We start from the raw sequence: 22592 nt of genomic DNA on the forward strand, positions 1-22592 counted from the left end.
TTTGAAATTAAAAAAAATAATTTAACCATCGAACTCAATAAAAAATTAATTTAGCTCATCATTCAAGTCATCATTCACCATGGACTACTATCTCCGCACTGTGAAGTGCCATGTTAGTATCGTAACGGTGAGTCAATTTGTTTTCTTCTCCAGCTAGTTGTCGAAACCCATAGACAAGGTGAGTATAAATTCAATCATTATAAAAAGTACATCTAATTATAGTCAATATGAATTCTAATCATACTTAAAAAGAAATTCAATCATAGGGTTTTAGCATTTTTTTTATATGTTACATTACTCATATGTCAATGACCAAAATTCATGTATATCCAATATGAATTCAATCATTAAATTTACACAAATAAAATCACAATACATAGTATAATGCCTTGTATACTTCATTGATCCAAATCATAGAATTGAATTATTCGTTAAAATTATTGTTGATGAGATGGTATGATTTTTTTTAATAGTAAAAGGGGCGGCTGTATTGACTGAATAAGAGGATCACAGGTGTCTTAGATGGCAATATGCCGTATGCGATATTTGAGATTCCAGAGCAATGGGGTCCCACGATCATGGAGGGAGTACTACGTTAGCAGCTTGTGACGCGAAGTTTCTTCACTGCCTCATTGATGGCATGTCCTTACGTATACTTAAACTTAAAACCTTAAAAGATAATAAAATTTCTTAACTACTAAATTCATTTCGTTCGGTGTATCAATTTATTAAGAACACTATCTCACCATATACGACGGACTCAGATGGAGCAGTCATTAGCCATAGGACTAAAATGGTTAATCCCAAACTCCCAATCTCTTAGATATCTCTCTCTATATGTTGTTAAACCTAACTCTTTGATTTTTGGCCTTCGCAAAGCTCAGTGCATCTATGGTTATTGACTATGGTCTCCCAAGTATGCAATGACACGGCAGCTGACTGTAAAACATGGTAGCTTGGGAATGTAAATGGACTTCATAAACATTTGTTTTTGTAACAAAACTTCAGTTTATTAAATTATTTCATTCAATTTCCTTCTTGAGAAATGGTCCTATAATTCCTCTTGTTCATATTGCAACAGGAGCAGTTGCGGCCATCTTAACAGGGGAAACTCGGTGTATATAAAGCTATCTTTATACTGCATTTTAAGTGGTATGATTATTGGGAGCTTGTGGCCGAAGGAAGTGGTCATCATGAGTTTCTGTATGATTGGATCGTTGGATAGGGATAACATAATCATATCCTTACTTGTGTTTGCAATGAAAGCAGGCACGTTTCCCTGATAAGTTCTTTTTGTTTACCCTATTGACAACTCAAAGCAATGTAGTTTTGCTTTTCCTCCTCCATAATTTAACCTGTAAGGTTTTACGACATGTTAGGAATTATAATCTAGAAAAATACTTTTAACTTTGCTAAACCTAGCTTATTGAAATGTATGATCCCTTTAATGAGTTTAGATAGCAAGCATCATGTTCAATTAATTTCCCTTACCGTCAATAGTAACTAACTGGTGATTTTCAGCTACTGTACTCTAAAATATAAACACCCGCTACTCTGAAGCAAAGCTCATATATATAAATTTACAGAAAAAGCTCATAAGACATGGGTTAGGTTAGAACACACATGAAATATTACGATTTCACATACAGAAAAGGCTCTCCTGGTTCATATAACGAAAGATATAAAACAAATGTTTTCTTACAAGCCTCAAAACTGAAAGGCGCCGCCTTTTAATTTGTTTATTTTTCATATTTAGTCACGCACTTGATATTTTATCATATCTTTCTCTTTCTGCTTCTTTTTCTTTGGTTTTTATTTACCTGTCTTTAATTTCAAACGTTGAATGAGATTTATTTGGCAAGCTCGTTTACATGCGGAAGGTGACAGGCATACCTCAGATTTCGATGGGAGGCAAGAGCATTTTTCAGGGCAACATCCACGGTTGCTCCTTCACAAAATACTGAATCATACAACTGACAGGCAAACCGAGACAGTTCCTCCTCTTCGTCCTGAAAACCTCCAGATTGGTGGTTTCCATTCTTCTCTAAGTCGTTGTCTTCCCAATCACTCACTGGACTGAGATGTTCAGCCTCTTCATCTTGTACATCTTCCAGACTAACCTTGAGCCCCCCGTTTTCCAGGCTGTTATGCTTTCCTGATCCAGTACTTGTTGCTGGTGACACATCTTGGGGCTCAGCAGCGGGGCAAATAATAGCTTTGACACCAGAATCCAGAAAGGCCTTAATTAAATTTGCAGTAGGACCATAAGTTCCTGTGCAGATTATGATCCTCTCCCTCCAAGCTCCAACCTAGTATTATTCAACAATGTATCATTTGTTAGAAACAATTTTCTTCAGTGTATCATAGCTCAGTATCTATTGGCCATACAACATCGAGAATAAATGCTATTTGGCTAAAAACTACTGATAATCAATAATACAGGATTTCAGCAACTATAAAGGATTTCAGCAACTATAATCCTCACATTCTTGTAACATAATGTTCTTATTATTATTCCTTCAATGATTAAGAGGTAATATATATATATATATATTTTGGTAGAACGATTAAGAGGTAATTAACTCAAAATCTTGTGTCTAGCAAGGTCATCTTGATCTATAAAGTTTATGTGCAATTGGACCAAGGGAAATTACTCTACTCCGGTAAATCAGATATTGGTCTAACAAAAGGTGCAACAAACAAGCCACGGAACAGGACACAGAACGTCAATAGACAATGGAGGTGAACATCATCAGGGTTCAGGTCTCATGTGCTTTGAAGATAAATCAGATAATCAAATGAAAACCAAATGCATACCATCGAACGAACATCATCAGGTGTCATGTGCAAAGAGGGTATGTGGCGACGAAACATGTATGCCATGATTTCTTTATCATTTTCCATGACCTTGAACAGATAATAAAAATCACAACAGAAGTTCATTAGTTTCAGTAACACCAAACTGAAAACAAATGGAGTCATTTCAAAGCAAATGAGGAAAGCATGCACACTCGGGTTTGGCATCCAATATATCTGTGGACCACATTTCCAACTTGGAAGCATGGTCTGCAATGAACCAAATCAGCAATAGTTGCTATATTGGAAAAAGGTGCTGGACCCTTCCGATGCTGGTTTTGCATCATTGAGGACATTGTAACCTTGACACTTTGCAGAAACTTATCAGCCAGTTCTCCGGGTTCAGCCACAATAAACACATCCTTCTGCCAACTAGTGAAAGAAGCAGATAATAGGTTAGAATTGGCCCATAAGCTACACTCACAAATAATGCGAAAAAACAGACGGGGTTTTAGACCTTAATATTGAGCCAGCTGAGTCATTATGAAGTGCCAAATGTATAATGCCAACTTGTGGTAGATTCTGTAACTTCTCTTGCAATGATTGTACAGGTGAAGAAAGCTGCCTGGGTCTGGGAGAATCCTCTGGGGATAAAGAAGTGATTTTTACAGGTTTTAATCCATCCAAGCTTAAAGGAGGGACTGTGTCAATTTGGCCAAGCCTCTGCAAGCTAACATCAGGACTGAAAACATGAGGGCTTGAGGGATAGGTTTCAGTGATCGGAGGAGGGGTTAATGGTGTTGGAGATCTTGTTGCCGGTAATGTCTTTGGAATTCCAGATATGTCATGCAAAAGAGATAATCTTATTCCATTGCTTGAACAAAATGACTCAAGTGCCCGAGCATGGTGCAGAGTTCTTCCAGAATGAGGACTGTGCAAAGCTTCAACAAGTAGTATATTTCGCCTCCAACCTAATGAAGGGCTATTTTCTCCTAGAACTAGTATAGCCCAAGAAAAATGAATTGAAAAAGATTCAGCATGGCATCCAGAAAGTTAGAACATGTGACAATTAACAAAAACAACCACACCTGAAATTGATGACTTTTTCCTGGAAAAGGATGGAGATTTCAGACTCTCTGCCCATCTCTCATCATGTGTAAAGGGTAGAAGAAGCCTTTCACATGCGTTCTTCAAGGAATCTGAATTGTTTTGGATGTATTCTTCTACAGCACCTTCCAGTTTGAGCCAAACTGTTGGATCAGTCTCATCCAGCTCCACATCACAACGTTCATCAACTACAGGGACAACAATAGAAAACAATGAAAAGTTTGTAATTAATTAACTAAAGAACTGTTACACTATGATATATGGAAAGATCAAAGTAAAAACTGGTTGGATTAAAGCTAGTTATGGAGATATCATGGCAGGGGTAAAATAGACCTCCAACCCTCAACTGTGAAAGCCACAACGAACCTGTTAACTTTTGTACCTGGATTAAACCGAAAGTATTGGATCTCAGGGAGCATAGGTAACAATATACTCAAAGCTTCCTCTGCTCGATCCACAGAGCATGCACTCTCGATCAATACTTGCCCGGTATCTAGATAACGCCAACCACCTTTCCTTGCCTACAACAGAGGAGATAATCATGAATTTCTGAAATGAAGTAATGAATCTGAAACCTCAATATGAAAATAAATGGAAGTAGAAACATATATCTTTTTATTTTTATTATCCAGTAGTCGAATTATCAAAACCACTCTGAAATGTATTGAACTTGGAACATCAATGAAAGCAACCATGCTGTTTCCTTTTATTCTGCTTGAATATCCTCACGAAATGGTGACTTGCAGTTCATGGTCATGTTTATTGGTAAAGTTTTATGGCGCCACTAAAAGCCATGTCATGAAAATTTCTTAGATGGCAAAAGCACGGCAGTTACCTTGACTGGCAAAGAACAACAACCAATTGAAACTATACAGTCAATTTTTGTATCAGGCCACAAAAGTTGTGCTTCTCTCAAGGCAAACACAGTTGGATTGTTTGCCACTATAGCACCATCTTGCCAGCGGTATACATCTACACAAAAGGAAAAATGAAGGTTAAGAAGCTTAGACATTCTTAAAAGTAGTTGATCTAAGCAAGCAGAAGAAAAATACCATCTGAAAAGTCATCAAGATAATATGGGGCAGCTGAAGATGCTCTTATAGCTTGCCACACATTGTGTTTACAACTTCCAATAAAAGCAGTTTGCTTGTAACCAATCTGAGAACCTGTAGTTGGAGGTCCTAGAACAGTGATTCCTGAACTTTCAGATATTGCAAGAGACACCTCTGGTGTTCCCACAGGGTACTGCACATCAAGAAAAATAAATATGTCTACAAATTTATACAGCTAACGAGACATTACCATAAATAAGCATAAAAAAAATAACTTGAACCCATCTAGAGTTCGTATAATTTGATTAAAAAGGAACTCTTGGCCTCAACCTGATAATTGCGGAATAAAAAAGGCTGAGCTGGCGCAACGCTCACCAAAGTTGACACAATAAAAACTTTTGGAATGTTTTTCACAGCAGATTCAATTAATAAGTCGCCATCCTCATCAGCACACATTTCCTTTAGTAATCTCTCAAACTGATCTGCACTGTGCTGCAATACTAAAAGTTTTTATGTCTTGTTGAAAGCAAATGATACTTTGAAAGGTAAAACAAAAATGAACACCTCTGAAAGTTAACTATAATAAATTCCCTAAAACCTCTGAAATTATCTGGTAGGAAAATAAAAATTCCCATTGGTTTAAGAACTTCATACTTTAGATCCATGTACAACAACTCTGAAACTCTGAGATGAACTTTTATAAAGCTGATCAAACTTTTCCCTCCAAGTTGCCGATTCATTATCCTTTGGCACGGGTTCAGCAAAAACAAGTTTTCCTACAAAGCCAATATGGGAGAATAACATTAAAAAAATATGCCACGGATAATTTGTTATTTGAATGAATATTTATGCTGCATACTCACCAAGATTTTTGTAAATTTCTTCACACTGCTCCAAGGTCATCAACTTAATACCAAGGGCAACAGCAAGCATACCACCTGTCGATGTTCCACATATAAGGTCAAATAGTTCATGTATCCTCTTTCCAGTTCCCTTCTCTATTTCTTTAAGGATCTGCACAGTTGCAAGACCTTTCATGCCACCTCCATCCATCGAGAGTATGCGTAGGCCTTGTTTTGGTATTTGTCTCCCTCTAATAGCACGCCTCAAATTTTCATTCTCTCCTACAAAAAAGAAACAATAAGATAATCTTATGATCTTAAGATTCTCAAAGGAAAAGTCAAATCCAAAAAAAATATACCAAGAATGGCCAAAGCACGAGCTGCAGCTTTATTTACAAGTGGTTCAGGTGTAAAAGTCAAGCGCATGAGAAGTTCCTTCAAGCTTTCAGAGGTGACAAGACAGCGGCGATTCTCCAGACAGAAGGCCAAATTTCCTACAGCTATCAAAGCAAGCCTTTGCACCTGATTAAATATAGAGGCTTAATCGTACAGAACCATTCAATATAAGAGTGATAATTATCAGAAAGTTACCTCTGGGTTTTTATGGGCGCACAATATTTTTAATGATCTCAAAACATCCTTGTCTAGCATCTTCTGAGCTACAGTGTCAGATCCAAAGGCGAGTGTGACCACAATGTGCAGCACGGAAACCAGTTTTCCTGGAGCTGGAGACTTCAAAACATATTTTATGCGCTGCATGATGTCACATTTCATCAACTGGATCGCCACAGAAACATCTATAGCAAGAGTTGATAGAGCAGAGCAGGCTTCTTTGACCTGAGACAAATCTGAACTATAAAGACAGTGCAAGTAGGGAGAGGAAAGAAAAAGATATAATGCCCTATGTGACCTCATAAAAGGGAAGTGTAGCCAGTGTACCACATGGCGGTTGTCACTACTTATCATGCTTATGAGCTGCTGCAATGCATTCGCATCTTTACCAATAAATACACGATTCCCCTCGTCTTGCATTATTATCTTGGCCAGTGCAGAGGCAAGCAAAGGGTGATGGCAAGAGGAGAAACGGAATATGAGAGAGAAAAAGGCACTCAGCTTGTGTCTAGATGCGCCAAAATAAGAATTATTCTCCATCTGCAATACAACAAGAGAAGCAGTTCATTTCATACATTTATTATGCTCATTCAAAGGCATGAGCAGGCGAGCAGCTAATATTTGTTGAGCTGCACCTCTATTTGCACAGTCACCGATCTTAGATATTCATCGGCCACAATCCTGATATTGGCAAGAGACAAGTGGCGTAGCTTCCTTAAAGGCAAGATCTCAGGAAGGAATTCGAGTGGATTGCCAAATAACCTCAGAATCTGTAACTCAACCATATCTCTGCCATCCAACTGGAGAAAAGCATTAGACAAGAGAAAGCTACATATTCAAAAGCCTAAAAGAAATAAGTTGATAGTCAATAAAGTGACCTGAAGTCAAGAAGAGGCCGAGCTAGTTTGTTATGCTCTAATGATATTTCTACCAGCCCGATGCACTGTTTCAGCTCCACTGCTCATAAATTACCAACAAAAATATAATGTAATAATGATAGATTACCAACTCTAAAAACAAGATTATACTTACCAGGAACCGAAACAAGCATGTTGTTGTCGACCCTAAGAACTTTCAAGGTTTTTAGTTCACCAAACTCAGGTGGTAACTGTGATAGCTTGTTGTTATCAAGGTATATTTTCTCAAGAATTGGCAATCTGGTTAGCTCGATGGGCAGTGTCTGTATCAAAAAGTAAGCGAGCAGTGAGTATCAAACTACAGAAGGAAAGGAAAAGAAACAGGCCTACCTAAAGTTTATGGACCCACTTTTTCTCAATACCAATATGTATTGCTGACAAAGAGAAATCTAAAAAAAAGAAGATATTAATTAAAAATAGCCTAGACTTAGGCTTATACTTTTTTGTAACAAGTAATTACCGTTAAACCACATCCACAAAGACTAAGCAAAGTGATACTTTTCCAATGGTCACCATTTCCGATGGAAGTCCCGTCACCAGAAAGAACCAAATCCGACCTTAACAATCGAACCAGAACTCCGACTCCATCACTCTGCTGACTCGACCCGCCCGCCTTATACATTATAACCGCTCGTAACGGCTCCCTTCTCTTCTCCACCTTCATCTCCACTCTCACGGCATTTCCTTCGGTCTCTCTCAATTCAATAGCCACCGCGTCTTGAGGCGCCGGAAGCGCCACCATCAGTTGAGATCGCAGCTTGAGCGCCACCTGGTCCTCGTCATCTCCAGACACCCAATCCAGATCGATCCTGGATCCCAACTGTTGCTGGTATTGGGCCTGTAATAATTGGGACAAGGAAGAAGAGCGAGTAAGCGATGGTGGCGATGATGCTGTGCGGTCAGGAATTTCCGTGAATTCTTCGTATCCGTAGTTTAGAGATAAACGGAAGGTATCCGTAAGCCATTTCCATCCTAATCCCCAAGACATTGTGATCGGACAGTAAAAATGCGCGGGTAATAGAATTGTGATCCCGATCTGACGGTTCTGATGATGATTCACATTTTCATTTGTTCATGGAAAGAAAAACAAAATTTGCATTTGAGAATAGAAGTGAAGTTCCTTTTTCTATTGTTAAGGATTGCACTTCAGAGAAATTTATAGGCAGGAACTTCCAGGGATATGAGACACTGAAAGAAACCTGGAACAGTATTTGTTCTCTTTTCCTATGAAAACTACGAACTCCTCGTTTGTTTGTCTGACACCACGCTTGTCCTTTCTTTTTGTCGTTTTACGATTAATAAAAATAAGAGAATTCACTAAACCACGTCATCTTAGGGTCTGTTTGAAGGTATATCTAATTACAAGAAATAAAATTCTCATCCCGTTTCGTTGGTCAACATTCTCAGCTTTCGGTAATTTTTTATTATTAACAGTAAATTTTTTGGAGTACATTAATGGGAATGTGATTATCTCTTCCCTTAAGTATTGCTGGATTACCGACGTTTTGAACTAAAATGCCCTTAATTTTTTTTTTCAAAAATATACTTCTTTTGTAGTTAAATAATAAAAATTCTACGAAGCTTAAATTACAAATTTATCTTTAAATTATTTTAGATTTACAAAAAAATCTATAATTAAAATTTTATATGAAGTACAGGGGTTAAAATAAAATTTTACTCTTTCATTAAACTTATTTATCTTTTCAATTTTGTAAAAATAATTTAACAAATATATAATAAGAACAATTTGGTAAAATATACATTCCAATAATCTTTTATTTCTTTAACCAAATACTATAATCTTACATTCATGCTAAACCAACCAAACACAAAATACAATATTCTCAGTAATTCTATTTCCTGATAATCTTTTATTCCCACTGATAATGTACTCATGACAGTCTTAACAATTAGTTATAATGATCCAAGTTTTCTTCTTTCCCTTTGTTTATACAAATTAACACCTAAATATTTTTTTTCTTAAATTGATATTTATTTTATTTTATGCCAGTTAATATTTTAATTTAAAAATACTTTCATATTAATATGTAATTTAAAAAAATTAAATTAGTAAATAATATTACTATAACATTTTAAGAATTAAAAATATTGTGACACATGATATTTAATAATGTTATTATTTACTAATTAATATCACATTAAGTTTTTTATTAAATTTTATGATATTAAATCAATACATATAATACTTTAAAAATATTAAATTTATATTTTAATTTAAGATAAAAATTAAAATATATATCAGTTTATAGAATAAACCCTTTATAATATATGGAGTACTTTGGATTATACTGGAAAATGGGCGAAAAATAAAGGAAATTGAGCCTAAAGTCTCCGGCAGAAGTTGATTGCAAAACAAGGGGCCCAATCACTCAACACCGACCCAAATGCCCGAATAGTCTTATCTCAAACCCTCGACAACGGAAAACAAAAAGCCAATACAAGGCGCTGCTAAACCATGAAGATGGCTTCAGCTTCAGCAGGCTTAGCTTCAATCTTCAGCAATGGCTACCGGAGTCTCAGCGCTCCAGTCTCCTCCCTGAGAACGTTAGCGTCTTCTTCTTTATTTACGCATTACAAGAGCAATAGCAAGAGTGCCATTTTGCATTGTTTGAGTTCAAGGAAGAGAGAGCTTTCTTGTTTTTCTTCCAGAGTGGATGTTGTCCAAAAAACAACGACTTCTTCTGTTAATGGGTACTTCAACTTATTTTGTTTTGCTTTTTTTTTTTGGTTTATTGGTTTCTGCTTTTAGAGGAGAAAAACTATATCTTTCGGGTTAGAAATGTGAAGCAAAGATAGCTAACTCAAAAAGTGGTTCTCTTTGAAAGGCATGGAGGCTTCTTGGGTTCAGTTGCATTAAGAATTCCTCCGAATAGTTTATTATCTCAAATGAAATTGCTTTGAACGGTGGGATTTTTTTGGGTGTTCTCACATTGTCACAGTTTGGCGAACCTTTTAGGTTTCTCTAACATAGTTTGTTATTTTTAGTGCTATATTGAGCTTATCATTATTTTCCCTTTCGTTCAACCTTTTTTTTAAGTTAATTATATGGTTTGTAATCGAGACTCATTTCCCTTGTGCAGCTATCCCAAATATGACCGGTTACTCCCGTGCCCCTCGGACAATGGCCCGCCAAGAGTCGAACACTTAGTTGTTTCAGAAGGAGGGCCTGTTCTCGAGTATATCTGTAAAGCACTGGATCTTCCTCCTCTGTAAGTCATTATCATTTTTGGTTATTTTATTTTAAACTATGTGATTTATGCTGTTATGGTCTAATCTTTAATTAATAAGGACAGTGTGATATATTCAAAATTTCATTCATTGAAGGTTTGTTGCAGATCTCATCCATTTCGGAGCTGTATATTATGCCCTCGTGTGTCCGCAGCCTCCTCCTACTGCCACCCCAGAGCAAATTAAGATATTTAAAGAAGTAACAGCACCATCAGCTTTGAGTAAAAGAGCATCCATTAAGGGAAAAACTGTGCGAGAGGCACAAAAGACTTTCCGTATAACTCATGTTGAGCAGTTTGTTGAAGCTGGAACATACTTACGTGTACATGTACATCCCAAACGTTCCTTTACTTCTTCAATTGTGATTTGAACTCTGCAAAGTCATTTTGTTAATGCATGTGGATGAATTATAACAACTATATTCTGTCTCAACTTGCTAGGTTGGAGGAACTACAGATAATATAGAAGAAAGTTGCTCAACATTTGCTAGTCGAGCCTTGGGATTTTCCACTCCATTGAAAACTACTCATCAGATAGATAATTGCACAGAAGGCTGGTATTGTATCTTGTACATATTACATTGATTGTGGTTGATTATAGACTTTTTTTTCTTATTATTTTATTTCCGTCATTTGTTGGTATGATAAGTAATAGCTAGTAATTCACTTGCAGTGTTGTATTAGCTAGGACTAAGGAGTATTGCTCGGTTTTTCATGGGAAAATCAGAGTAAGTTTCTAATAGGTTTGTATAATTTGAGGAAGGTAGTTCTATTTCAGAGCTTCAGCTCATAATATTCTGTGAAGTTATGTTTTTTCCGAAGTTAATAGATTAACTAATTAACTATGTATGAGTGGGTATAAATTTAATTTAGCAAATGAATATTTGTTCACTTTGTTAATAGATTAACTCGTAATATTCTGGTTTTATTACAACAGGAGAAAAAGGTAAAGAAACTATATATTGCTCTCACCGCTGCTCCTGTACCAATTGGAATAATGACACACTATATGCGTCCAATCAATATGGCTCCTAGACTAGTCTCAGAAGGTAATACCGTCTCCTAAGCATTTTGTTTATGCTATTTCTCAACCAAATCTGAAACTCTAAGAACTAGAGAAAAACATGGAAAATAAGATTCAGTATACTCCATATTTTGCTCGTCTGACCTAATGATTTCTCACCCTTTTCGCCTCTTTTGATTTTATTTGTTGAAATGAGTACCCAGTTTCTGTAGAAAATAATTGCATTCCTGTTATATAGGATTTTCGTTGGATGTGTGAAAATTCTTTTGCTTATTACATGATTTCTACAAGTGCATAAAGATTTCACTCCCTAATTTTCTCGATATATTTTTACATTGTCAATTTGTCACTCCCACAGTTTGTTCATTACCTTTTTTTGTCTGCCCTATTTCAACATTTGTAATATGGGTTAAAGCCTGGGAGTTATATGACTTGCAGACTTCATTAAAGGATGGTACTTGTGTCAGCTCGAGGTTATGGAATGCAGGGAGGTTCCCTGGCCAGATTCTGTCATTCAAGAAAACTACTATATTGAAGACTCTGGGTGGCCTTTGAAAGATCATGCTTATGAGTGTAAAATAAACCTTTTGACTGGTCGAACTCATCAGGTTATCAAGTTATTCCTTTTTGCAGTCTTTTAAGTTAATTTGATATTCAGTCTTTCTTATTATCATTTTCCCTTGTTCATGGTGGCACTCGAAAGATAATCATAGTAATCTCTTGCCATGTGTCTTAGAGAATGCTCTTCTAAGTTCTAATATTAAGCAAATATTTAGTTTAGATTATAATGAGGTTTAGAAATATAAAAAGCTTAAACCTTGGGGAAATGAAGTTTGTTGATTCCTGATGATTCAGCTACAATTAGAATTGTTTCTGAACTATTCAAGTCCATTTCTGCATTCGTTAACCTTCATTTAGGTGCTAGTTTATGGGACTTCAATTAATAGGGAGGAGCAGAAAACAAACAAACCTCTATGTGAATTTTCATAATACTAAAGCCCCGAGTTTAATAACTACTAAACATTTGATGCAGGTTCGTGCACAACTGGCTGCCTGTGGGGCTCCAATAGTGGGTGATTCGATGTACATGCCATCTGCTATTGCAGAGATGGCAAACCCAGGGCTAAACCCATTTGGAAAATACAAGGAGTACACTAGTGAGAGTGATAAAGAAATGGCTGTCACAAAGTGGATTGTCCAGTTTGGGAAAGAGCCAAGTGTTGCCATTGGTTTGCAAGCATGTCAAATTTCATGGGATGATGGTGAGCACTCTTATGAAGCTAGATCTCCCTGGTGGAGATCCACAATGGCTTAAATTGTATACAATGAGGATATACCGTCATTTTATGGTACGTGTCACTCGTGTTGTGAAAGGTCTCATTTCTGTTTACAAGGGGCCTTAGAATTTTAGTGCCAAACATGCAGGTCAAGCCCATAGATTGGGGAGGGAAGAAGATGATAAAAGGTTAGAGAGCAGTAACTTACTCTCTTCATCCAACCCCTACCAATCAAAATAAGAAAGAAAAAGGTTGTTAGAAAAAGAAACTTGACCCTTTTTCTATGAAGTAATAGTGGTGGGAGAGGAAGCAAAGTTATTAGGGTTGTGAGAAGACTAATACAGATTCTGCACATGTATGAAAACTTCATTTTCTGATATCGTGAGCTGTAAAACGTCTTAGTGAATCTACTCACCACCGTACCATTTTATTAAACGCACGAAGACCATGCAATGGATCTATATATGCCCTCGACAAAAGGTCGTGACAGCACAAATCAAAAGTTTAAAAAGGACCAAGTGGGCCCAACCTTCTAATTCTTTGCATTTCTTCTCGTGAGAGAGATTATCCATATTATTTCAGTTCATCCATAACTGCATGACATAACTTATAAGCAATGGACATAACATGCACGTAAGAGGTATTCGGGAAGAAAAGAGAATTGTAATAAATAAATGAATTTCATAAATATTTTCGTAATAAATTCACGTCCATGTTTTAACTTTTTTTTTGTGTGTGTGGATAAATCAACATTTGTATTTGCCAATCCATACTAAACTATACATATGACTTGTTGAAACAATACCTGCACTTGTCTAGGAGAGGAACTCCATGAACTCTTGTTTCTTTCCTGCGATATCAAATATATAGATACCCCAACCAATTCTCAAAAAGTGTAAACCAGTTCTTCCCTCCTCCATTCCTTACCATCCAATCCAATTCAAATGATCCTGTAATTCAACTAATTCATCCTAAATACGACAGGCCTGAAACACTTGAAGCCACAGTTGCTTGGAATACGAACAACAAAAAGAATCAACCTGAATTCCTCACTCCAACAGTCTTGCCTTAATCTAAACTGTTGGAGTATTAATCCCTATACATACCCAAGCCTGTTTACATATTAATCTTCAAAATTAGGTGGCTCATATACCAAGAACACCCTACAAACATAGCCCAAATCATCAATCTCCATCACTATACCAATAATATTCTTATATCTCTCCAACACCTGATCCTTCTGGCTGTACATAGCAACAAGCAGACCATCTCATCCTAGTCTTTATCCTTTCCAGAAAACACTCTTTATTCTTCGTTCCCGTCAGAAAACCCATTTGTGGGTCATACTCTCTCACCATTTCCTTTAGCATTTTGGCTGTCAAGGGTTACCGTAACCCTTGACAGTTCCAAGATATGAACTCCCTTTAGGGGCTGTTATAGGTCAGTCACCCACAGATCATCACCTTCCTTTTTATCACTAACATTTCCACTCGTACCCCAATTATCAACGTAATGAACCTCGCACAAGTTACCTCCTTGTTCATTCCTTTACTAATCCTTTTTCTCCTAACTACCCTTCTATTCCCATCCCGAACGTTTAAACCATCATTTCCCACATTCTGCCCATAATCAATTCTACTCTTCTTCATCTCAACACCTCCTTTACCAAAACACTTATAAAAACTATCTTCCATTTCAATCCATCTAGCTTTAGTCTTAGCATCTAAATTTAATTTATAAACAATTAAACTTGCCTGTATTTTGATAAGTTCTCTCTTTTGATTTCTTATTCTCCTGCAGCTTTAGACTAAAGTTGTAGTCACCTCAATGATTATATGCTACAGTACGTGAATTATTCTACACTCTGGCTTCCCTTTAGCTTAATTATTGTTCTTCAGCAAATGCATTAATAAAGTTTATAAGAATGTTACTTGTTGAGGGTTCTCCCAGTCTTCGGCCAGAATCCCCAACAACCAATAAAGTATTGTTTTCTCGAAGTGCTGCGATTTTAATTCCAGGATTTTTGTCTCCCAACTCTTAAGAGGGTTCCTGGAGCGCCTTGTTGATATAGAACACAGTCCCTGGATCGTTTATGATTGATGCTCATAATATGCAGTTCGTATCAGAATTTCACTGCATCATCTTCCCAGGCCAAGAAGAAATTGCTCTTGGCCGAAGGTAATTTCTTCCAAATAAACCTGTACTAACATACATGCACGTGAAATAAACTAGGAAGTCGACACATAAAATAAACCGTCATTTCATCCATAACATTAAAAAAGTTCGATTCCTTTACAAACTTGTCGGAACCACTAATCTGAATTACCAAAACTTTCCACTAACACAACTCAATACAACTAAGTCTAGCAGCATCATTACTCGCAGTAAACCAGAAACTTTCTTCTGCCATTAGGTAAGTCGCGTCCTTGGACTTGGATCTTTCCTTTTGGTTCCACACCTAATTTACTTTAACCTTTCGTAAATTAAATAGAATTTTCTAATTTACACTAGCTTTTGGTTCAAATTCTGGCACTTCTTTCTGATCTTCATGAATATCTTGAATACTAGAAGGAACTTCTATATCGACAGCTGATGAGCAGAAACCAAAAGCCACAATCCTATTACATAAACGTATCACTTGGGAGAGCAAGTTGTCTTCTTTTTTCTCGTTTGTTTCCTAGGAATATTTGGGATATCCGTGCCAGACAGGTTCCTCATCATCTCTGTTGCAGGTTGGCATCCCGTTGATTGCTCGAAATCTGTAATTAAACAATGAAAGACCTCATCAAAAGACATATCTCTATAGGAGTGAGGCCATTAAAATTATTGCAAGGGACCACCAGAATGATATTTTAGCCGGGACTTGTAGCATATAGGTTCCCCTTGATATGGCAGCTTTTGTCCCGTGACAGAAGAGCCAAAGGGGCAAATAAACTAAAAAGCTTTCTCCGTGTCTTGGAAACTTAGCTTAAATAAAACTGAGATTTATAATGCATCTCCCCTTGTCAACGAGACCCATGAAATGACCCTATTATCCTTTGTCTTACTCTTATTTAAGGATTGTCCATATGGTAACAGACACCGCTTTAGGGACACATGATTTGCAGTATAAATAAATAAATAGATAAATGAATCGTTGGCTTTTACCTAGTATTCTCTCTATTGCATATTCTATCTTATTTCATCTAAATCATGCATCACGTTGAGAACATTCATCATATCAAGAAAAGGTAAATTGAGAGAAAACATGCCTTGAGAGGACCATGTAGGATTAGAATCTTTGGAGTTACCAATTGATGTTGCTGTGAAATCAGGGTCTGTCTTGAATTCGTTCATCTGCATAAGTTCAACAACTAAGAGATGAACACAATGGGCTTCAATCAAAATATTGAACGGAGTAGAGATAGATCATAGCAATAACATACCCAACTGGGTGCAGAGCCAGAAGGGCCATCCCAACCAATGTGAGCCACATGTTTGATATCTGTCGGATACCCAATTTCCATCTCTCGCTCCTTAACAACTACTATAGCAACAACAATACCCTTTCCCAATTCAGTTCCACAGAAATCAAAACACATAAAACAAACACAAAAGTAACCCAGGAAATATGCTCAAATAAATACATACATATTTCATACATTTCTGGGATGTTATATAGGAAGAGACAGAGAAAGGACTCACCAAAGATTTGGGAAATGAATTTGAAACCTTTGTAGATCCCTTTCATCTTGGTAACCATGATGGTGGACTAGGAACTCAATCGAGCAGCCGGTTCAAAGAATGATTGAATGTTGAAGGAACCTCTAGATAAAGGGGGAAGAGATTGTAATTTTGCTCCCCGGAAAGTAGTTGTACTTAAGATGAGGTTTTTCGCTTTAATATAATCAACAAAAACTCAAAAACAATACAAAAGGACAAAAAGTTCAAGCGTATCAGAGGAGTAATTACATGTGATTTGAGGAACTATATTACCCGTGAAACAAGGTTGGTATCTGTCGTAACCGGTTTTCGTCCGGGCACGAAATATTAAATTTTGGCGGGGAAATTAATGTTAATAAATAATTTTGAAAATAATTTGTGAGTCGCCATCGACCTTTTGGATCAGGTAGATCGAATACCTAAAAATTATTTTTTAAAAGAGTTTTAAGAAAACATCAATTAAAAAATCGAACTGATCTGCGTTTTATAACCAAAAATTCATTCTTTTTAATAATAAAAAGGGATTCGTGGTCGGTTACGTTTAGGGAAGGATTAGCACCCCTACAACGCCCAAAATTGGTACTTTTTTTTTTATAAATTGTCTCTATTATTTAAAATTTAAAAATTCAAAAATATTTAATTATAATCTTATAATTTCAAAATTGTAAAAAATTTTATTTAAAAATATCTGAAAAGAACTTCTAGGTACCTTAAGACAGCTCTTTTCTTTGATATTGATAAATATTAATAATATTGTTTAATTTTAAAACATCAGAATAGGACATCCAGTTATATTAAGACTGTCCTTTTCTTCGATATTAAAAATAAATATTTAAAAGTTAATATTATTATATATATTTATGAATATATATCAAAATATTTAACAATATAATAAAATAATAAATCTATTAAACAATATATTTAAAAACAATAAAATAAATAAAGACATATAAAATTAATAAACTAAATTATAAAAATAATTACTAATTATTAATTAATTATAGGATTTAAATATTTTATTTAATAATTTAGTGACCAAAAGGAAATTATTTAAAATTCAAATTTTATAATAGAATAAATTAAAAATATGAACTAGTGATTAAAAAATTATTTATTAAAATTAAGGGATTAAATCTGTAATTTATCCTAAATATATTATTTTAATATGAAGGACTAAAATAGAAGAAATTAAAATTCGAAGCCTGAATTAAAAATATTATAAATTCAATTTAGTGACTAAAATGTAAAGTGTACAAGCACTAAGGACTGCGGAAGGGATTTAATTTTCTTATAATTACGCGTATAGTCCTTCCCGAAACGACGTCGTTCGGGAAGGACTATAAAAGTCCCAAACCGGCTGGCCCTTCGGGCCAGCCATTTCATTTTTTTTTTTTTCTTTCTTAAACCGAGAGAGAGAGAGAGCCAGAATTCTCTCTGGCCTCTCTCTAGATTCCCTCACCGGAGGGAATCCGGCGGCCGTCTGCCGCCGTGAGTTCTGCCGCCGGCCACCGCCGCCGGTGGCCGTAAAAAATATTTTTAATCCTAAATGTAGATCGGAATGCCCTAAGACCGATTCCGGTCTTTGTTTTCTCTAAAAGACTCCTAATCGGAGTAAATCTAAACAAAACCGAAGGGTTCTACCTTCTTAAACGGCGGTTTGGCAACGTTTGACTTCCGAGGGCTACAAAGGCTTCAAGGGTAAGTCTTCTTCTTCTCTTTTCCTTGGTTTACTGCTGTGGTTGTAGACTGGGATCGTTGGTATAGCTTATTTTTTTCTTTTCTCTATTTTTTTCTTTTGGTTTCTGTCTCTCCTGCGGTCTCTCTGTTCTCTTCCTTCTTTTTCTTCGCAGGTGGGTGGTGGCTTTTATAGCCACCACCGGTGCGGTCATCGGACCGGTCCAAAGAGAGGGCTTCGGTGAGTCATCGGACTACCAGTGGTGACTCACCCCGTAGCCTTGGCGTGGACGGCCGACGTTGATCTTCTGGATCCTTCATTCGGGACGTGGCAGCGGCGGAGGCGGTGAGGGCTTCTGGAAGCAGCAGCGGCGGCGGTGGACGTGTCCCTAGGGTATAGATACCCTAGGGTTTCCTCTGGCAAATGATGGACCGTTGGATCAAACCAGATCCAACGGTTGAGATTGAAGATGGCGGCTGGCGGCTGGCTAGATTAGGGTTTAGAAACCCTAACTGGAAACCCAAATATTTAGGGTTTCCGGTTGGATTTGGACCGGTTTCAGTTGGTTTGTAACTGAGCCGGTTTAATTGTAACTGGTTTGTATTTAATATATTTAATAAAAAATAATAATAATATTAATAATAATATTAATAATGATAATAATAATAATAATAATAATAATAATAATAATAATAATAATAATAATAATAATAATATGGATAAAAAAATTTAGTATCTTCAGCTGCCCCTCTTTGCTCATTCTTGTGTTAACAAGAATAGGGCAAAGATAAAAAGATAATAAAATTTTTATCCATTTGACTTTACTTTGATCATGATGGAGATATTGAATAAATTCTTCTTTTTCTCCAAATAAGTTCTTCTTATTATGAACTCTCTGCTGGGGATGAGGATGACCTCCTTTCTGTGATAGAGTCATTCAAAAGGTTGAATAAGCTTTTGATGAGTTCTTCTCATTATGAACTTTTTCTTCCTTCTTCAGATGACGAGTTCTTCTCATTATGAACTCTTCCTCTGGAAAAGAATGATCCATCAAGTGATGAATTCAAGCAAAAGGTTGAACACGTTCTTCTCATTATGAACTTCTTCTTCCTTCTTCAGATGACGAGTTCTTCTCATTATGAACTCTTCCTCTGGAAATGTTGATCCATCAAATGATGAATTTAAACAAAAAGTTGAACAAGTTCTTCTCATTATGAACTTCTTCTTCTTTCTTCAGATGAGTTCTTCTCATTATGAACTTTCTCTGGAAAAGCTGATCCATCAAATGACGGATTCAAGTAAAAGGTTGAACAAATTCTTCTCATTATGAACTTCTTCTTCTTTCTTCAGATGACGAGTTCTTCTCATTATGAACTCTTCCTCTGGAAATGTTGATCCATTAAATGATGAATTCAAGCAAAAGGTTGAACAAGTTCTTCTCATTATGAACTTCTTCTTCCTTCTTCAGATGACGAGTTCTTCTCATTATGAACTCTTTCTCTGGAAATGTTGATCCATCAAGTGATGAATTTGAATCTTTGCTAAAATCTTTGAAATTCCTGTTAAAAATTCAACAAGAATAAAATGAATGAAAATGCACCTATTTTTGTAAACACCTAAAATATGATGCATGAATGTTAAGTTATTTGATTTCAGATTGGTGAACTGAATATTTCTTCAGTTGTAGAAACCCAATAAATCTTTCTTCTTCAAATCAGAGAATCTATCCTCTTTGACAAATGTAGAGGTAGATATAATGTCACAAAAATTTCTTGAGAATAAAACTCAATTGTATAGGCTCTTGAAAAGCTTGCATTCAGGCAACATGTTGATTCTGATAACAATTCATCTGATTATGAAGTGACCTTTCAAGATGATTTCACAGATATCGATAGTTCTTCTAATACCAAGAAATCTTGAATTCTGATTCTGATGAAGAGAATAAAATGTTATACTTGACAAGATGGGATTCTCAAAGGCTGAAGCTTCAATAGCCATGTAGAAATATGGTCCAAACTTATCAATTGTAAAATTGATAAATTTTATTTGTGCTGCTCAAATGACTAAGGCTGCTGATGCACTTCTTCGGATCAAATAACTCAAAGAACACTTCCAGAAGATGCTATGTTATGATCAAACAGATCAGATAACTCAAAGAACACTTCCAGAAGATGCTATGTTCTGTCCAATCAGATCAGATAACTCAAAGAACACTTCCAGAAGATGATATTGGCAAATTCATCTTCCAAATTCACTGATTGGTTCTGTTAAACCAGATCAAATAACTCAAAGAACACTTCCAGAAGATGCTATGTTCTGTCCAACCAGATCAGATAACTCAAAGAACACTTCCAGAAGATGCTATGTTCTTCTAACCAGATCAGATAACTCAAAGAACACTTCCAGAAGATGCTATGTTCTTCTAACCAGATCAGATAACTCAAAGAACACTTCCAGAAGATGCTATGTTCTGTCCAACCAGATCAGATAACTCAAAGAACACTTCCAGAAGATGCTATTGGCACATATAAAAGGTTGAATTGTTTATAAACATGTACAGGAAGTGCCGAATTGACAGAAAGGGTCTGTAAGGCTTCTGAAGCCTATGACAATGAGCCACCTTCAAGTGTCCAGAAGTATGTTCTTGATGAGTGCTGAAAATGGAATCTAGTATGGGTTGGAAGGAATAAAGTTACTCCACTTGAACCTGATGAGGTGGAAATGCTTCTAGGTTTCCTTAAAAACCATATACAAGGATCTGTATAGAAACATGTTTCCTAGTGATATCAATGTCTTGTTTCTTTTTGCTGGAATCAATACTGCAAAGAATCTTCTACTGTTTTAGTATATCTTTGAAAACAGATGTGCAAGAACTGAATGGTGATCGGTTGGAGCAATTGATGAGTAGAATTAGCGGATTCGACCTCGTTGTCGGTAGCACCACTTGTAACAATCTTGATGTTCATGGCTTTAAGCTAGTGATGAGTTGCTTACTTTGTATTCCATGTATTCAAAAATATTAACATAAAGTGATATTCAGAAATCTTTAAATTATTTCAAAATTATGTTAATTCAATAGAAAAGAATAAATTGAATTTCCAAAAATAAATTGAATCTCAAATAAATTGAACTTGAAATAGATAGAATTGTATTCAAAATTCTGGCAATCATAAAAATAATAAAAATTCAAATGTCTCAACAAATTATAAGCATAAGTATTTCTAAATTAATCAAGTTGACACAACTTAGAGTAATGATGTAAGCCTTTGTCTGGAAGATCTCAATCGTTGTCAAAATGCTTGTAGATGTGAATCTTCTTCCAAACCATCAAAATCTTAAGAGAGTTCAATTGCCAGATGCCTAATATCAACCTGTATTTGAGCCGCCTTTTCAGGTTTTCAACTCAAATCCTTCCTTTGGTTACAAGATGCCCTTTGCGGGTTTTCACCTTGACCCCTTTTTTTCTTTTTCTTTTTCTTCTTTTCCTTTTTTTTTTCTTTTCTTTCTCTTCTTTTTTTTTTTTTTTCTCTTCAAGCATAATATTTCTTGACAGAATCTGAGTTTATTGGATTTTTCAGAATTTTTCCATCCATTTCTGCCAAGATCAATGCTCCTCCGGAAAAGGCCTTTTTCACAACGTATGGCCCTTCCCAATTAGGCATCCATTTCCCACGGAAATCTTTATATATAGGCAAGATCTTTTTTAGTACTAGATCACCCTCTTGGAATTCTCTTGGATGTACTTTCTTATCATGAGACTTCATCATCCGTTTTTGATACATCTGTCCATGGCAAATAGCTTTCAATCTTTTCTCCTCAATAAGGTTCAATTGATCAAATCTAGCTTGGATCCATTCAGATTCATCCAATTTTATTTCTCTCAATATTCGAAGCGATGGAATCTCAACTTCAATTGGTAAGACTGCTTCCATTCCGTAGACTAAAGAAAACGGTGTTGCCCCAGTAGATGTTCGAACAGTAGTTCGGTATGCATATAGAGCAAAAGGTAACTTCTCGTGCCAATCTTTGTAGGTTTCAGTAGTCTTTGTAATGATTTTCTTGATATTCTTATTTGCTGCTTCAACTGCCCCATTCATCTTTGGACGATATGCCACTGAGTTTGCATGTTTGATCTTGAACTGTGTACAAAGTTCGGTCATCATTTTGTTGTTCAGGTTCAGAGCATTATCTGTAATGATCCTCTCTGGTAGGCCATATCGGCAAACTATCTCTTTCTTTATGAACTTGCAGACTGTGGACCTCTTAATATTAGCGTATGAAGCAGTTTCAACCCATTTGGTAAAATAATCAATTGCCACAAGGATGAAGCAATGTCCATT

At 36.0% G+C, this 22592-nt stretch overlaps 2 protein-coding genes and 1 pseudogene across 4 annotated transcripts; 1 reads left to right on the forward strand and 2 right to left on the reverse strand.

Annotated features, from left to right (window-relative positions):
* Window positions 1-1823: 1823 nt before the first annotated feature.
* Window positions 1824-8365, reverse strand: LOC120121839 (phospholipase A I-like). Of its 2 annotated transcripts, XM_039141138.1 has the most exons (18): window positions 7787-8365; window positions 7442-7589; window positions 7288-7366; window positions 7045-7198; window positions 6737-6949; window positions 6389-6634; window positions 6157-6319; window positions 5819-6079; window positions 5610-5731; window positions 5286-5447; window positions 4956-5148; window positions 4739-4875; window positions 4286-4424; window positions 3885-4091; window positions 3314-3794; window positions 3012-3228; window positions 2818-2907; window positions 1824-2309 (listed from the first exon to the last, which is right to left on the reverse strand). In XM_039141138.1, the coding sequence occupies exons 1-18, from the start codon at window positions 8312-8314 to the stop codon at window positions 1851-1853; spliced, it is 3999 nt and encodes a 1332-aa protein (XP_038997069.1). In that variant the 5' UTR covers window positions 8315-8365; the 3' UTR covers window positions 1824-1850. The 2 variants fall into 2 exon arrangements, with proteins under 2 accessions (XP_038997069.1, XP_038997070.1); XM_039141139.1 differs by lacking the exons at window positions 7442-7589; window positions 7787-8365 and having other exon boundaries at window positions 7045-7209; window positions 7288-7359.
* A 1399-nt stretch (window positions 8366-9764) lies between these two features.
* LOC120121858 lies at window positions 9765-13254 on the forward strand (annotated as a pseudogene).
* Window positions 13255-15142: 1888 nt separating this feature from the next.
* On the reverse strand, window positions 15143-16868 carry LOC120121767 (CRIB domain-containing protein RIC10-like). 2 transcript variants are annotated; one of them, XM_039141051.1, is made up of 4 exons: window positions 16560-16868; window positions 16301-16401; window positions 16127-16211; window positions 15143-15634 (listed from the first exon to the last, which is right to left on the reverse strand). In XM_039141051.1, exons 1-4 carry the CDS (start codon window positions 16615-16617, stop codon window positions 15510-15512), a joined length of 369 nt encoding a protein of 122 aa, XP_038996982.1. In that variant the 5' UTR covers window positions 16618-16868; the 3' UTR covers window positions 15143-15509. The 2 variants fall into 2 exon arrangements, with proteins under 2 accessions (XP_038996982.1, XP_038996983.1); XM_039141052.1 differs by having other exon boundaries at window positions 15146-15634; window positions 16301-16398.
* Window positions 16869-22592: the final 5724 nt, after the last annotated feature.

The sequence above is a fragment of the Hibiscus syriacus genome, unplaced genomic scaffold (genome assembly GCF_006381635.1).
Source record: "Hibiscus syriacus cultivar Baekdansim isolate YM2019G1 unplaced genomic scaffold, ASM638163v2 tig00110383_pilon, whole genome shotgun sequence".
Lineage (NCBI taxonomy): Eukaryota > Viridiplantae > Streptophyta > Magnoliopsida > Malvales > Malvaceae > Hibiscus > Hibiscus syriacus.